The 16,486-nt window shown below is 46.9% G+C and overlaps 2 protein-coding genes across 5 annotated transcripts in view; one reads left to right on the top strand and one right to left on the bottom strand.

Annotated features, from left to right (window-relative positions):
- Positions 1-592: 592 nt before the first annotated feature.
- AHSA1 (activator of HSP90 ATPase activity 1) lies at positions 593-8,362 on the bottom strand. Its single transcript, XM_032846223.1, has 9 exons — positions 8,135-8,362; positions 6,612-6,802; positions 4,814-4,896; positions 4,295-4,412; positions 3,112-3,200; positions 2,208-2,336; positions 1,633-1,734; positions 1,089-1,140; positions 593-985 (listed from the first exon to the last, which is right to left on the bottom strand). Exons 1-9 carry the CDS (start codon positions 8,212-8,214, stop codon positions 813-815), a joined length of 1,017 nt encoding a protein of 338 aa, XP_032702114.1. The 5' UTR covers positions 8,215-8,362; the 3' UTR covers positions 593-812.
- Positions 8,363-8,418: 56 nt separating this feature from the next.
- Positions 8,419-16,486, top strand: part of VIPAS39 (VPS33B interacting protein, apical-basolateral polarity regulator, spe-39 homolog) — a 26,418-nt gene continuing 18,350 nt past the window's right edge. For 2 of the 4 annotated variants that reach the window (XR_004381291.1, XM_032846214.1), the window contains exons 1-4: positions 8,806-8,927; positions 13,393-13,485; positions 14,125-14,227; positions 15,892-16,038. Coding sequence is in view for 3 of the 4 variants with exons in the window: in XM_032846214.1 (XP_032702105.1) it covers positions 13,393-13,485; positions 14,125-14,227; positions 15,892-16,038 (343 nt within the window). In the remaining variant the exon portion in view is untranslated. Of the gene's footprint in view, positions 8,532-8,805; positions 8,928-9,424; positions 9,444-13,392; positions 13,486-14,124; positions 14,228-15,891; positions 16,039-16,486 lie in introns of those variants that run through there. The other 2 variants (XM_032846215.1, XM_032846216.1) reach the window with 2 other exon arrangements.

The raw sequence follows: 16,486 nt of genomic DNA, 5'->3' as shown, positions 1-16,486 counted from the left end.
TTAGTCTTTGATCCCAGTCTCAGCTCTACTAAATGGCCACTGCCAGGTCTTGGGTATTACTGAAGAAACGCAAGATCTGGATTCTTAGGCAACAGAAAATGCTGGTAGTATCTCTTCCCCAAGGCTATGATGGAGGTTAAGCGAGCTGTGCACGGGGGTTACACAGCGTCTGGTACCTAGTGACTGCTCGGGAAGCAGGAGCTGTGAACCTGAGGCCCGCTCCGCTCAGCCACAGCGTGGACAGCTTTCCACATCTCACAGCAGCACCCAGTGCTCATCTGTTCCTGCAAGAGGATTTCAGAGGCCACACGGAGAGGGGAGCCCAGGATGCCACCTCCACCAGCAATAAGGTTTCTGGGCACTGTCCACCCCAGAGCACCGCCCCCGGCCCTGTCTTCCTATCGGGAGGGGAGGTAAGAGGTACCAGCAGCTTTGTACCAGTCCGCAGAGAGGAGCACAGGAAGCGGCAGCCTTCCTTTATGCCTCTACCCTCAGCCAGAATGTAAACAAAACCTGTTTTTCCCCCTTTAACTCAGTGTCTTCAAGGGTACTCGTGAGTACCAGCCACCCCATCGACAGAAGATGCCAGATGTGCACGTTTTTTAAATTACGTTTATTTAGCGTATGTACACATAAAAGAGAAATCGCCCTCCGATCCCACCCAGCAGAAAACATGCACAAACCCCAGCTATACGTGGAGGGAAGGGGCCCCAGCCCCAAGTTAGTGGTTGGGATGGTGCAATCCTGGGAGTCCCACGCCCTAGTCAGGAGAGGGCTGGGCCGAGGGGGCGGACAGCGCCCCGGCGCCAGGCCTAGAACAAGCGCGCGCCGTAGCCGAAGGTCTGTTTGATGCCCTCGAAGTAGTACCGTTGCCAGCCCTGCCGCGTCCGCTCCTCCTCGGGGGCCGGCACGCCTCTGCCTTCCATGCACAGCTCAGTCTCTCCGCTCTTGTCCAGGAAGGTCAAGGTGATGGTGGCAAAGTGCCCTGGGGAAAGGCAGAGGGGATCCAGGGTTTCCACCAGGACTTGAGACGAGGGGAAAAGAACGAGTTCCAGGGATAACAGCCACGGGCAAATCCGTATACTTACCTTCTGGCCAAGATTTAAACCTCCATTTCATCACAATCAGTTTCTCAGGGACCTAAAATAATCGAAGAGATCACTCTGTGCTGTGGACTCCCATGTCCCCGATCCTGGCTGGGAGCAGCCACCTGCCTTTCGTACAGAGTCTATCATCCGTGTGATTCTACCACTTGGGCACAAAGTGGACAACCATGGAGTTGGCGGCTTCTGCCCCAATCCCAGCCCCGCTCCTCCCCTTACACTGAAGTACAGTTGGGTCAGCTGTGCCCAGGGGACATTTCAGTGCTGCACATGGAAAGCCACCACCCACCGATATGTATGACCCCTCTTCCACAAAGGATCACTTCAGGAAGAACTAATTTTACTCCGCTAAGGAAAAAAAATTGGAGGAAAGCAAGAAAATTTAACTACAACATACTTTTGGAAATCAAAAATAAGTCTTTGCAAACTGGAGAGATTAAATTTTACCTACAGAGCTGAAAAGAGAAGGGAACGATGTATTTTTCTCACCAGAGACTACATCCTGGGTCTGGGGCTAGCAGGCACTCACCAGATCAGTGAACTCCCCAGAGACGTTGCCATCTACCAGGTGAAACTTCCCACCTTTGTCTGCTTCCAGCATTGCGGGAGCATGGGTAAAGGCCTGAACGAGCTGTGGAAACAAAGGAGGTGGAAGACGATGTCCCTCTCAGTGGGACCCAGGGACCAAGGCAGCTGACACCTGCACGCCTCAGCTCTCGTTTCCAAAGGCACCACTTTGCTCAATGACCAGGTTCTATTCCGTTCCACTACAAAGGAACAGCCACTACTCAAGGCTTTGGCTTGAGTAATGCTTTGTGAATCCAGGATGCCATTCCTTCAGATCTGTTCCCTTTCCTAACAAGAATGCGTCCAGTGGTGCCCACTCACACCACCCAAAACTAGTACATGGGACGAGAAAGAAGGCATGTCCACTCTGCTGAGGAGGCTGAACAGAAGGGTCTTTCCTTTGCCTCCGCCTGTAGGAGGAAAACCTCAGAGCTCCGCTTTCCAGGACCTGCTCTGCACACAGAGGGGACGTGCCCACAACCCAGGTCACCCAGAACAGCAGATGCCCTGAGGCCTGAAGGACAGGATTATACTTACCTCTTGGGTGGTAAAGACTCTATAGAGCTCCTCTGGTGAGGTCAGGAAGGTTTCTCTAAGGGTGATCTTACAAGTGGGGATTTTGACACCAACAGGTCTGGCCTGGGTTTTTGAAGGAGCAGACTTAGCCTGTGGAGGCGGCAGTGAGAAAGGTTTAGAGGGATGGGGAAACCTGCAGGAACACGGCTTCCAGGACAGGCCTGTTACTCATCCTCACAGACATCTCTGCCTCTGGTGCTAACTACCTCAGGGGCTTAGAGGGAATGTGTATGGATGGTTCAGTCAGGAGGGGGATTTGCCCAGAACATCGATTCCCACTGAAAACACCATCCCAGGTGAAGGAGGAGAGATATTCACTGAAAACCCCACTGACCAAAGGACGTGGCAAACCATGAGGTATTTCAGTATAATTCTCAGAGAAAAAGTCTGTGCTTAAATAGCCGGAAGCAGCCACCTCCCCTCTGGGATTCCCTTCACTGTGCTGACGAAGGGCAGCCGACCAAGTGCTGAGCCTGAGCTGCACAGGTCCACCTCCACAAAAATATTTGCTCACCCTGCAAATGTGAAATTGATCCATTTCCTGACAGGTCAATGTAGGGATCTAACCCCGGTACCTTCAGGAGACCTCCAGTGTCAAAGTAGACAGAGCAGCACCCCAACTGGAAGGAATACCAAAGCCAGTGTTCATAACCTCCTAACTGGTAGTAAATGCAGTCAGGAGACTCGGAAGCCCCCGATAGCTTCCCTCTGCTCTAGGGGTCTGCTCTAAATGAATAAAAACCAGGTTAAAGAGGAACAAAACAACTACATATTGCGGACTCTGTGAAAAGCACCATGGGCAGATCATACGCCACTGTGGCTTAGAGGTTAAGGTCAGAGAGAAAAGCACATGGAAATCACGTACCTTGCGCTCCTCAGTTTTCAGTGCTGGCCGACCGGTCGAGTCTACTGCCTCTCCGTTCATCGTGGGCAAGATCATGCCCTGCGTGAACTCTGAAAAGATAAAACCCCCACTCCTGGAAGTTATTTCTTAGTAGATGAGATCTGGGGCTTCTTTAGAGTTTGACAAGCATGGCCACCTTACCCCAGAACGAGGTAACGACAGAGAGAGCCTATCTGCTTCATGCCTTTCCCTTTGGTCTATGCGAGACAGGCATCTGAGCGCACGCTGCAGAATACAGAATGTTAACTAGGGTTGTTTTGAACCCGAGTCCACTAGAAGCATCATAACTTGTTAAATGCGGATGGGGTCTACCACGGATAGGAGTGAATGAATGCAGCGGCACCTGCAGTGACTGTAAGAGGGCAAGATGCCCACGGATGCAGAATCAGTCCCCCTTCTCCGCTCTGCTTTACCTCTGTAGAGCAGCCACAACTGGCCACCGCACCAGAGCACGTGTTCCCACCAAAAGAGGTGTGACCTTCTACGCTGGTTCCCTTTGACAGCCACGCTACGTACTCCAACATCAAAATCAGAGCATACGGGCAGAACTGGAACTCTCAGGGGGAGAGCTAACTGCTGGCTAATGACCCCCACGGGTCCCTGGACATTGTGCAGCAAAGACAGTCCAGGACTGCGCTCAAGCAGCGAGTCTGGGGATGCCAAGTCTAGGTCAGCACTGTCCAACAGAAATACAAGGTCAGCCTCACACAGAATTTTACATTTGCCGGTAGCCACATTACAGCATTAAAACGAGTGAAATTAATTTTGACAGTGTATTTAACCCAGTCCTCTGCGATCCAAACTATCATGTCAAGGTTATCAATATAAACAAAGCTATCGATCATTCACATTCTTTTTTTGGGTACCAGGTTTTCAAAACCCACTGTATTTTATACTCAGGGCACAACTCCATTTGGACTAGCCACATTTCAAGAGCTCAACAGTCAATATATCGGACAACCCATCTCTAGATCTTTCCCCTTACTGAGGTTATAGACGGACTCTGAGATGAAATAAGCCCCCTCCCCCCAAATCTTTATTCATTTGGCAAAGAAAGGACTGTCAGGCCCCTTCATCAGCAGTCTGATGGCCCGGGGTGGGGGGCACTACCTCCTCAAGGCATAGAGAACTACTCAAGGGATACCTGTTTTGAGGGTGCTGATGTAAATTCCCATTGCTTCTCTTAGAAGTTTCACCCCTTCTTCCTTCATTAAGGCCACGAGATTTGTGTCAGGCTCATCTTTGGCAAGGCTCACACTAATCTGAGTGAAAGATCAGAAGGAGGTGGTAAATAACGTGTGGGGGACCCACGGAGTGGAGTGCGGGTGCTGCGCAATCAGGTAACTGCTGACATTTCCACAGGAAATGTGTGAGGGCTGGGGTATTTTTTCCAATCCCCATGAGTGTTTCTTCTCAGGTTCTCTCTGTCAAAGCCACGGTGGCTAAGTCAGAACCCAACTGACTAGCTAAAACAGAGGAATTAAATGAGCACGAGCTGTGCTGGCAGCTCCCAATGGCACCACAGACCTAGGAAATCAGCTGCAGACTGAGGTTCTGAATGCCGGGACTCAGCCTGGGCTTTAATCTTGAATGACAGGTCATTTTTCTCCTCCGGGAAGAGAGGATGTGGAAGACTCAGAAGAGGAAATTAGGAAGCACGAACCTCTACTTCATCCACACTGTTTTCATCAGACAAATTGGGGATCTCCACATGTCCCTTGTACTGCACTCCAGACTTAGAGGTACCTGTCAAAGGCAATGCAAGGTCATTAGTCTCTCCTGCAGGAGAAGTCTGCAGGAGTCTGCTCTGGGGTCCTAACTACTCCTCTGCTTATGCTTCTTTTGAACTACCGAACTGACCCTCTTTATTCTGAGAATGCCAGATGCAATCAACCCTCCCCCTGCTTCCTCAGAAGAAATGTCTTTCCTCATTAAATCTGTTGAGACCAACCGTGTTATTACTATATGGGGCTGAGAGCTATACGGATTTGGCACTAGCGTGAATTTTGCCAGGGAGCATTCGGGTCAATGATCAAGGCAGTCAGTTCTGCTAAGATGCTCGTTCTGAAAATAGAAGTTTGTTCCAATGCGACTGACATATTAGGGGACAACCGGATCACAGCATGAATTTCATGCTTGCTAATACAGAATTTCTTCGTAAGAAACACTAGGTGAACACACAAAACCACACCCGGCTGAAAGGATCCGCACAGGAATACACAAGACACACACTTTCCAAACACTCATCTACTAGCAACCTCAGGGGCCCATGTCTTACGAGCCAGGCCACCCACGCTGGGGTCATCGTGCCCCCTGATTTAGCTGACCCTCCTTCCGCCAATTCACAATAACCCGCTTGCTGTAAGCCTTCTGATGCCCACTCTCACAAGTGAACTTCAGGTCTTTGTCAAGGTAAAGCAACATGTTTACTGTATTTTTAATGTATTTCTTCCCATCTAACGTGTAGAGCTGTGCTATCATTTTTTAAATTCCTATGTTTAAAAAAACGTGTCACCAGTGCAGGTTTTAGGTGTTGTGTCCTGTCCCTAACCCTATCTTCCCTATAAGCCCTGTGGTTTTGGTTGAGCAATTTTACACAGTATGGTAATCTCTAGAACACATGGGTGACGTTATGGCAGAACTGACTATATTTCAAAATTAACCAGCAAGTCGTTTATCTTCACTTCTCTCGACCTCAGCGTCCCAATCTATACAAAGAGCACTGGGCAAGAGAACATCTAAGGGTCCTTTCAGACTACAACACTTCAGTAGTTTTTTAAAAAAGTCATGAAAACATAGATTTACTTCCCCCCACCTCTTTATTACCATTTACTTGAGAAATGCTCATTGAAACAAATCTATTTTAAGCTCTGCCCCTACATGTACTCCTTTAGCTTTACTGCCTTTTAAAATTCAGCCTCCCAACTATCGGGATCATCTAGGTCAGGCACACACATGGCTCTAATTCTCTGCCAATACCTTCACAGGAGGGACATAAATTAGAGAATAAAACTGCCCCAAATTACAGTCACCCACAAACTTCATTAGCACAGTAGTCGAAACTGATAGATTCACACTGGAGAAAGAAAGAAAAGATCAAGACTAAAAACATCCCCCTTCCCATCTTTAAATCAACCACCCAAGAGATAAAAGCCAGTCTGAGAAATAGGACCTTATATAAACTGTCCTAACATATGTGGCCCAAAGATTCAGTGGCCCAAGCGCCTCACGGGTGGGGACTTGTGAGACACCCCCCCCCACTCCCCCAGAAAGGAAATACATTTAGTGTCCCAAAGCAGCAGAGAAATTCTGGCACCTAGTACTGACTGCTTATGGACCTCCAAAGCAGCACGGTCTCCCTGGCAGAGTTCCTGACTTCCCCCTAACTGTTCTCCCTGGCTCCGAAAGAGGTCAACCAAAATGCAGTTAACGTTTATCCTGACGGCCTGGCATAGACTTACCTGTCCAGTTTAGTTTGATGCTCCACTCATAAAAGAAGATGAGTTTGCCTTTGCGATTGTTAATGGATGCCTCTCCATCAAGCTTATTCACTTCCGTCACCTCACATCTGCCTTCCTCATTTTGTACCCGCACTGCCAGGAACAGGGTTTTCAGCTTATCCGTGGACCAGTTTGAAGCATCCCTCTCTGTCCTGCAAGACAGACATAAAGCTATGGACCAGGAGCCGCATGAAAGACACACTGCTTGCTCCGTGCAAGAGAATCCAAGGCTGAAAGAGGTCTGGCAAGAAGTTTGAGAAGACCGGTCCCACTCCAGGACATCCAGCCATTTAGGAAGGCAAGGAATCCCATATTGTCAATAAAGACAACAGCTGTGTGGAATGGTTGCAAGTCAAATGGAAAATGATGCTTTCCTTTCTCAGCATGATGGTGCTAGGGTCAGTATCTGACACTTAAACATGGCGCCCCCATTTGACCAAATGGAAAACCGTGACCATCTTGCTGAGGTCAGGAGTACAAGAGTGGGCCACGGAATGCAGTATTTAGCTAACAAGTCCAGGAAGTAATAAATTGATAGTCTTGACCTCATTAGCACAGTGTTCTGACCTGTCAATTTCAGGCTGTGCTCAAAATCCCCTAAGCATTTTGTGTCCTCTAGACGGCCATGAAAACAATCTAAGTCAGGGCTTCAAAACAAACAAAAATTAGATCAAACGCCGGCAGGCTGAGATATATAAAGAAGAAAAATCATTCTCTGCCTCCCGAGGTACTAACTAGTAGAGAAACCGAGAAACCAGAAGCGAAAAGAACTTCAACAAAGTAAAAATACAGTAAAGACAGTGTGAACAAAGTTCAGTGGAGTGAACAGATAAGGAAATAGTACTTTTAATTTCATAAAGGAGAAGAGGCTTTTAAAAGTGGTTACGTTATAAAACCACGATTGCCGGGCAACCAGGGGCAGTCCCGGGAGTTACAACACAACCGAATGAATAGTTCCGGGTGAGAGGCCACGGCATCTTCAGCATCACTGAGCTCTCGGCACCTGCAGAACACGTTCCAAACCTTTGCCCTCTAGGCTTAGGCAGCGGTCCCCTACGGCTGACTCCGAACCTCACCCGTAAGCCGCAGAAGAGCAATTCCAAACCCGCAGCCCCGAGCCTAACCCAGCATCTCCCCCCACAATCCACGGCAGTGTGGGTCTCACTGGTTCCTCCGGCCACGTGTGAGAAGCATGTCCCCGCTGAGGCTGGAAGCATCGGTTAGGAGGTTATGTGCTCGCATCTCTGGAACCCCTCCTCTGGGTGCAGCCCTCCCCGTCGCCCCCTTGCCCTCCAAACAACGAAAGAGAGGCAGGTGGTGGTGTGTGGAGGGACCTGGGACTAGGGACCCCTGCCAGAGCAAGAACCCCGCCCCATCTCCCGGCAGCGCTGCCCCGGGCCCTAGCTTTGTTCCGACCGAGGTTCCAGGGACCGGCAACCCCGGCCGGGCCGAGCGCTCCCGCGGCCTGGGCCGCTGGCCCTCACCAGTGCCAGTTGTTGACGTTGGTGGCGTCCGCCCGCTCCTCCACGATCCAGCGTGGGTCACCCTCACCCCACTTGGCCATCGGCTCTCCTGTCGCACCGCCACCAACTCCCGAGCAGCCACAGCCACAGCCTCAGGACCGCCTGGTTCCAGCCGCCGGCAGCGCCTGGAAACTACTAGAAGCGGCCGCAGAACCTCCTGGCTTGCTTTTCCCTCCACCCCCCGCCCCTCCCCGCCTCTCCCCGCCTTAACTTCCGGCTCCTCCTCACTCGCACCCAGTACTTCCGTTCCACCTCGTCGGAATTTCAGCTTCTGCCTGTTCTAGAGTTCTTTCAGGCTCCCTCGGGTTATCGCTAAAGGGGCCCGAAATGCAACCGCTCATACAACCATTCATCACCGGTAAGGCCACAAAGAACACATCTCATTGTTTCCCTAGACTCTGAATTGGTCCTGTTGAGCCTCATGGGAATTGTAGTCTTGTTAAGTAACCTGCCGGATAACCGCGGAAGGTCGCGCTGAAAGTAAAGGACTTAAGTGCGGTGCGCTGGGAGTTCTGGGAGTTGTAGTCAAGGTGCCCTGTGTCTCGTCCAGAACGTGCGGGACGACAGTAGCAGAAAAACTACAATTTCCAGCATGCCCTGCGACTCCTTTCTTGACACACGTGCCCTCCTTCCGCCCCACGCGCGACTAATCGCTTCCGCCCATTTTCTATGCCGCTTAGCCTGAGTAGAAAGGGTGGTCCAGCGGCGGAAGAGTCTGACGCTGTCCTGAAAGGGTGGGCTCGGTGTGGAAGAGGTGAGGGTGTCTCAAGCCGTGTGGGCCGCGTGTCTGGCTGATTCCAGCCTTTCCGCAAACTTATCCTTTCCCCCTGTTCTCTGAGGCGTCCCTAGACTCCCAGGCCCGGCTCTTGCAGTCGGAGCGACCGAGTACGCTGGGAGCCCGGGTACGCTCGGCGTTGGGGCTCTAAGTGAGCCTCGACATTTGATTTTGAAGGAGCATTTATTGTGCCGGCGATCCGCCGGGCCCTGGCGAGTGCAGTAGATCCACGGCTTCCTGGACGTTCGTCGGTAGAGTCGTCTTCGGTTAACCCACATTCCCTGGTCTTAGTTCATAGTCACGTACTTAAAAGCCTGGCTCCGAAGATGATGATTAAATCTGAATCCAGCTTCTCGGTAGCTGGTTTGTGAAGCGTCCTGAAGTAGGGAGCGTGTTGGTCGTGGATTTTTTTTTTTTTTTGCGGATGCCTGCTTTCCTTCCCTTTGTCATGTCTTGTGGATTTGCTGCCCTGTCTTGTGGGCTCTCAATGAACAGGTGACGACAGGGACAAGCCTCTGCTGTATTTGAAATCATGTTGAAGCACCCTTTTCAGTCACTCTTAAAATCGTACCTGGTTTTAACTTCTAGAGCCGTTAAATTAACTTTCTCTCTTTCCTTGGCAAGTAAATCTAGGTTCTGGGTTGGCTTTAGAAGTACAAATTGGTGTCAAGTGTCCATTGCGGTTGCATGGTTAAAAAATGATTCCAGAAATCCTTTGGTAGATTACTGGGCTTGTTGGACACATTCTGTGCTCGTTTGTAGATATTTACAGACATTTATTTACCGCAGGAAGCTGAGGACCTGCCCTGGTTTTCCCTAGAGTGAGACAGGGAAGGACCATGCATGTCAGAGTGGGAAAGATCCAGGAGCCGGAAAACCTGGATTATAAGAGCAATTAGCAAAGTGGTTTTGGTACCTAATCCTTTTGTGCTTCATTTTCCTCATCAGTGAGATAGAGATGGAATCTGCCAGGCCTATGTTATAGAGCTGTTGTGAGGATGACAGAGTGCTCTGTAAGTTGGCATCTGTGCCAGGGACATTTACATGCTCTACCCACTGACTTCAGTGTTTGTGAGAGCCGTTCTCAGCATTTTGGTGTCAAATTAATTGTTTTAAGTTTTTAGGATTGCTTAAAAATGTATTCTTTGTAGATTTTTCCAAGTTACCATGATGCTTTATTAATAAACATTAATACCGAGCATTAATTTTAGGTCAGGCATTAAGTGCTCTACATGTATTAACTAGTTTAAGCCTTCCAACAATTTTGTGAGGTAGGCATCTATTGTTATGCCCATTTTACAGATTGGGAAACCAAGATGGAAAGGTGTCAGTAAAATATCCTGTGCTAAAAAGATATGACATTCTCTCTCAGAGAGAGAGCGATCACAAGTAGGCAGAGAGGCAGGCAGAGAGAAAGGGGGAAGCAAGGCTCCCTGCTGAGCAGAGATTCCCAATGCCCAGCTCGATCCCAGGACCTTGAGATCATGACCTGAGCCGAAGGCAGAGGCTTAACCCACTGAGCCACCCAAGCGTCCCTAATATTTACTTTCTGCTAGGTGTTTCCTGAGTCCTATTTCTTCTTCACTGCAATCCTGTAAAGTAGGCTATCATTTTCTCCAACACCTAGATGTAGAATTATTTAACCAGTTTGCTCAGAATTGGGAATCCAAGATTTGAGGGTTTTTTTCCTAAGATTTTATTTATTTATTTGACAGAGAGAGAGACAGAGAGAGAGAGGGAACACAAGCAGGGGGAGAGGAAGAAGCAGGCTTCCCGCTGAGCAGGGAGCCTGATGCAGGGCTCCATCCCAGGACCCTGGGACCATGACCTGAGTCAAAGGCAGATGCCTAACCCTCTGAGCCACACAGGTGCCTCAGAAACCAATATTTGAATTCAACCTGCCTACTATAAAGCTTGTGCTTATACCACCATTAGGGATAATTTCATTGTATGTGCCAGCTTTATTTGGCTTTAGATATCCAGAAGGACTTTTAAATTATATTTGGATTCAGTAGAGATCAATTAGTGATGTCTGCCATGGGAAGGGATCAGATAGGAGAAAATACCCACCATACCTTGCAATCCCTGTATCTCCTGAAAACACAAGAGTCAGGAAGTGAGAGTGCAGATGATTCCGGGGCTTACAATCCTTCAACTTACAATTTTTCAACTTTATGGTGGTATAAAAGTGATACTATATATATATATATATATATATATATATATATATACACACACACTCTATATGTGTGTTTATATATATATATATTTTGTATCACTCTTTTTTTGCCTATGTTGTAAAGTAAGCTCCACACCCAGTGCAGAGCCGAACAGGGGGACTGAATCCACAACCCTGAGATCGAGACCTGAGCTGAGATCAAGAGTCAGACCCTTAACCAACTAAGCCACATAGGCATCTTAAGAGTGATACACATTCAGTAGAAACCATAGTTTGAATTTTGAATTTGGATCTTTTCTTGGGCCGGTAATATACAGTATAATGCTTTTTTGGTGCTGAGCAGTGGCAGTGAACCACAGCTCCCAGTCAGCCCCATGATCACAAGGTTGAACAACTGATATATTTAAACTATTCCGCACCCACACGATCATTCTGTTTTTCACTTTCAGTACAGCAATGAATAAGCTTTATGAGATATTCAACACTTTTTATAAAATAGGCATTGTGTTAGATGATTTTGCCCAACTGTAGCTAATGTAAGTATTCTGAGCATGTTTAAGGAAGGCGAGGCTAAGGTGTGCTGTTCAGCATTTTCAGCTTAAAATATTCTTGACTTATGTTGGGTTTATGTTAACCCCCTTGTAAATGGAGGAGTATCTGTAGAGTACGTCCAGGGCCATCAAAAGCTTGAAGGGGGCACCTGGGTGGCTCAGTTGGCTAAGCAACTGACTCATAGTGTTGGTTCAGGTCATGATTTCAGGATCATGAGATCAAGTCCCATATCAGGCTCTGCACTCAGTGCGGAGTCTGAGATTTCTTCTGTCCTTCCCCTTACTCGTGCTCATTTGTGTGTGCTCTCTTTCAAATAACTAAATAAAATCTTTAAAAAAAAAGAAAGAATTTTTTTTTTTTTTTAGATTTTGTTTATTTATTTGTTAGAGAGAGAGAGAGAGAGAGAGCGCGCATGAGCACAGGCAGACAGAGTGGTAGGCAGAGGCAGAGGGAGAAGCAGGCTCCCGCTGAGCAAGGAGCCCGATGTGGGACTCGATCCCAGGATGCTGGGATCATGACCTGAGCCGAAGGCAGCCGCTTAACCAACTGAGCCACCCAGGCGTCCCAAAAAGAAAGAATTCTTATATCTCAATGCTAAGAAAGAAAAAAAAACAGCATTAAAAAAGAAGCTTCAGCAGGGCTGCCATGATGAGTCTCTCTCAAGCTTCTGTTGTGAAAGGTACTATTGAAAAAAAAGGAAAAGCAAATTGATTTCTTTAAAATTTGGTGTGTAGCCTTTGGAGTTATGTTTGTTGCTTTGGGAGTTTTGTAACTAGTTCTTAGTTTAAATCAATTTTCACTCTACCCAGTGGCATTGATAATTTAGTTTGTAATTCTAGGGCAAAACTTTTTTTTCAGAGTGAAATCTGATTTTTTTTTTTTTTATAGTAAAGTTTGTTGAGTACAAAGCTCCCAAAGAGGGGGGTACCTGAGAGGGTTGTCCTGAAATCTAATTTTAGAATAGTTTTGAGAGAGACTTACAGTGTTTTGACTGATTCTTTATATACATTTCTTAGCCACACCCTCAGTTCCTAAAATTTGGCCAACACTTTTTGGTAAATCAGTCATAATTTGAAGATGCAGGACAATTCTGCTTCATTTAATCATTCTTAGGCATTTAGCAAGCATAGATGAGAGCAAGATATTTACCAGTTTTATTCACTATAGTATGTTCCAGGAGCCTAGGACAGTGCCTCAGAGATGGCCCTCAGTAATAGATATGTGTTGAATAATAGATGAACGTAGTTATTATTTGTTTTGTCGATACTTTGAATGATCTTGTGTATTCAGCAAAATTTGTGATGCATTCTTATCACTCTTTCCTGTCTTGTACTATTACCTTCATATGTATCAATGCTAAATACCCCAGTTCCATTGCAGGGTCCTTCGGAAGAGGGATTGTGTCTTGCACTTTGCACTTTGTAAATATCCCCTCAATACCTGAGAGAGTGCCTTGAACAAAGTAGGTGTTCTAGGAATGAATCTACTTGTGGTCAAGTAGAAGATCAGAAGTATGGTTTGATCAGTTGGAGACCCAACGATCAGATTTGATGTGACAGACTCAGTATTTCCTTTCTCAGATTCTTTTAAACATCTCCAGTAACTGCAGGGTGGGGTGGGAGGGAGAGTTTGCAGTGATGGAACCTGAAGCTTTTGGAGCTCTTTTGGAAGCAATCCAGGGAGGGACATATGTCTGTCTTACTCTCACTCCAGATGAATCGGACAAAGGTTGATGAGGAGGAGTATTGGAACAGCTCCAAGTTCAAGGCTTTCACCTTTGACGACGAAGATGATGAACTCTCACAGGTAGGTTTTTGTGAACAATTGGCGCAGGTCACACCTCCACAGTGCCACTCTAAAATTCCTTTCCCTGATATCCTTGGTAACCTGGCTTTTGACTGTGTCTCCCTTAGGCTCAAAAATGTTTTGGGTCAGATCTTTAGAAAAATCTTCATAGAGAAGAGCTCAGAAAAAAGAGCCAGAAGGATTGTAAAAACCAACTCTCTGCCCTTCTTACTTTTATTCTTAAGGTGATTTCAGTTTCTTTTTTTCCCCTCAGAATCCCAGGTCTTTTATCATGTGATGTAATTTGTTATTTTTGCACGATGAACTGGACTGGATGTTGTCTTTATTGCTTCTGTTTTACAAATGGGGAAATGGGTTTATTTTTGGAGAGCTGGATAAAACTCACTCAGGTTTACACAGCAAGTCATTGCCAGGTATATGATTAGAACTTAAAAGCAGCTTTCGTTCCTTCTAAGTCTTGCCACTGGACTGCAGTGTTGGCTAAAAAGCAGTTTGTTTTCTTGGCAAATATTTTGCCAGCGAGGCGTTCGACTGCAGCAAGTGTTGGCCATCTCCAGTCCCAATGGCAACCTTCTTGGTTGTCAGAGAGAGGTGAGAAGTAGTGACTGCCTGAGTTCCCTGCCTTATGTCCCTCTGCAGCTAAAGGAATCCAAGAGAGCAGTGAATAGTCTTCGCGACTTCGTGGATGATGAGGATGACGATGACCTGGAGAGAGTCAGCTGGAGTGGGGAACCTGTGGGAAGTAAGTAGAGGAGGCTGTAGGAAGGGACTGATCCTCAGGGTTCTTGTCACTAATGAAGGCGCCACTTGCTTGTCTCCTCAGTGCTTGTTAGGAAGGGGAAAGAGGGGAGACTATTTTTAGATGAGCATACATTTAGAAATTTAACCCCAGAAGAAACTTGAGGACACAACAGCAGTAGTTGCCATATGGCTCTCCAGGTCTGCCATCCTGGAGCTGTCTTGGCTGGCTATTTCAGACCCATTTAGGATGCTTGTTAAAGTTAGGTTCCTAGGCTTTACTCCAGAGACTGATTTAGTAGGTCTTGGGGGTGGGGGTTGGGATGGGGGGGGTCTTAATTTATCATAGGTACTGCAGGTGCTTCTGATATTCAGTCATATTTGGAACTGCTGGCTTACTTGCTCTTAGCCGGCTGGCAGGACTGACTTCCTTAGCCACCAGGCCTCGCTGTCTGGCTATTTTATAATACCACTTAACACCTTCACAGAGTCCATCTGATTTTTAAGAATATTTTAAAAAATTTTCTTAATATAGGAAATACCATCAGGATTTGAAAATCAAGTATTTTAGGCATACAGTGCAAAGTTGCCCTCCCACACTATCATGCATCTACTATTCTCAGTTCCTTCTATCCCAAAACACTGCTGTTGTTTGCTTCGTACGTGTTCAACTGGAGATTCTTTTTACGTGTGGAAATGCATATAGGAATTTATTCTTACTCCCCTTTTTTACACCAGTGGTAGCATCCTTTATACCCTGCTCTTTTCACTTGCCAATATAGCTTGGAGATCTTTCTGTATCCATACATAAAGAAATTTCTCACTCACTCTCTCTTAAAACAGGAGCATAGTATTATGTTGTATGGATTTTCCATAACTTATTTAACCATTCCACTTTTTTTTTCTTTAAAGATTTTATTTTTTTGACAGAAAGAAAGAGAGCACAAGCGGGGGAATGGCAGAGGGAGAGGGAGAAAAGCAGGCTCCCCGCTGAGCAGGGAGCCTGATGTGGGGCTTGATCCTAGGACTCCAGGATCATGACCTGAGCAAAAGGCAGACTCTTAACCGACTGAGCCACCCAGGTGCCCCAACCAGTCCACTTTTGATGACCTTTAGATCATTTCCAATCTTCCCTTGTTTATACTGCTATCGGTAACCTTGTTTCCTGCCCAATATGAGTGCACGAAAGATCAGTTTTTAGAGTGAAAACACTGGCACAGGGTATTGGCATCTGTACGGGGTCCACGTTGCCAGGTTGTTCTCCACAGGGGTTGTACTGCCACCAGCAACGTTCGAGTGTTCCTGTTTCCCCACAGCCTTACCACCGGAGTGTTATCAGACTTTGGATCTTTGCCAGTCTTCTCGGGGCCAGCGGTATCGCAGCGTACTTTACTTTGTGTGATTCGCTTGTTAAGTGTGAGGTTGAGCATCTTTTCCTAAGCTTAATAGCCACTTGAATTTCCTTTTCTGTGATCCATTTATTCATTTCCTTTGCTCCTCTTTCTGTTGATTAGTCTGTTTGATTTTATCCCTTCTCCCTGCTCCGGCTTTCTAAGTCCATGTCAGTAAGGGACCAGGGCCTCTGGTGAAAACTCTTAGTGTTTATCAGAATGCTGGACATCAAGGATTCTTTTGGATGAGAATCACTTAGTTCTTACTATGTCACAGGTATCTCATGGTCCATCAAAGAGACTGCTGGCAATAGCGGGTCAAGCCAGGAGGGGCGTGAACAGCTAAAGAGCCGAAACAGCTTCTCCACTTACGCGCAACTACCCAAACCTCCTTCTACCTACTCCCTGAGCAGCTTTTTTAGAGGTAAAGAGTGATGATTAAAGGGACAGAGAGTCCTCCTTTTCTCTTTAAAAAAAAAAAAAAAAAAAAGTCACTCAGGCTATGATTTTCATTTATTCTGGAAGAAAAAGATTATTGGAGGATAAAGAATTACCTTTGGAGCTGACAGGGATTAAAAGTGGGAGAAATGAGAGAAATTCAGAGGGATCGGACTGGGTTTTAGGAACGTGAGGAGCAAAACTGGTATTAGCTCTGTGGCAAGTACTGAAGAAATTTGCTTAGGTCAGAATTCCTGCCTACCCCTGTGGGTATCTGTTGGGAACCCTTGTGCACTGCTAGTGGGGATGTAAAATGGCACAGCCCCTGTGGGGCACAGTATGGCAGTTCTTCAAAAAAAAGCCAGCCAGACATACAGGGCCAGATACGGAATGGTTCCATTTCTGTAAGATACTTAGCATAGTCAGGTTCATGA

The sequence above is a fragment of the Lontra canadensis genome, unplaced genomic scaffold (assembly GCF_010015895.1).
Source record: "Lontra canadensis isolate GAN:19392208 unplaced genomic scaffold, GSC_riverotter_1.0 scaffold173, whole genome shotgun sequence".
Classification (NCBI taxonomy): Eukaryota; Metazoa; Chordata; class Mammalia; order Carnivora; family Mustelidae; genus Lontra; species Lontra canadensis.
The sequence above is the reverse complement of the archived record's forward strand: the minus strand, read 5'-3'. Positions and strand labels throughout refer to the sequence as shown.

Bases quoted from the DNA above. Each gene is read 5' to 3' on its own strand.
- AHSA1 (XM_032846223.1), bottom strand. From the start codon at position 8,214: ATGGCCAAGTGGGGTGAGGGTGACCCACGCTGGATCGTGGAGGAGCGG. The intron at 2,337-3,111 runs GTACGTGATTTC...CCGCCTCCACAG, and splicing joins TGAAAACTGAGGAGCGCAAG to GCTAAGTCTGCTCCTTCAAA. The intron at 1,735-2,207 runs GTAAGTATAATC...TTGTTTCCACAG, and splicing joins GAGTCTTTACCACCCAAGAG to CTCGTTCAGGCCTTTACCCA.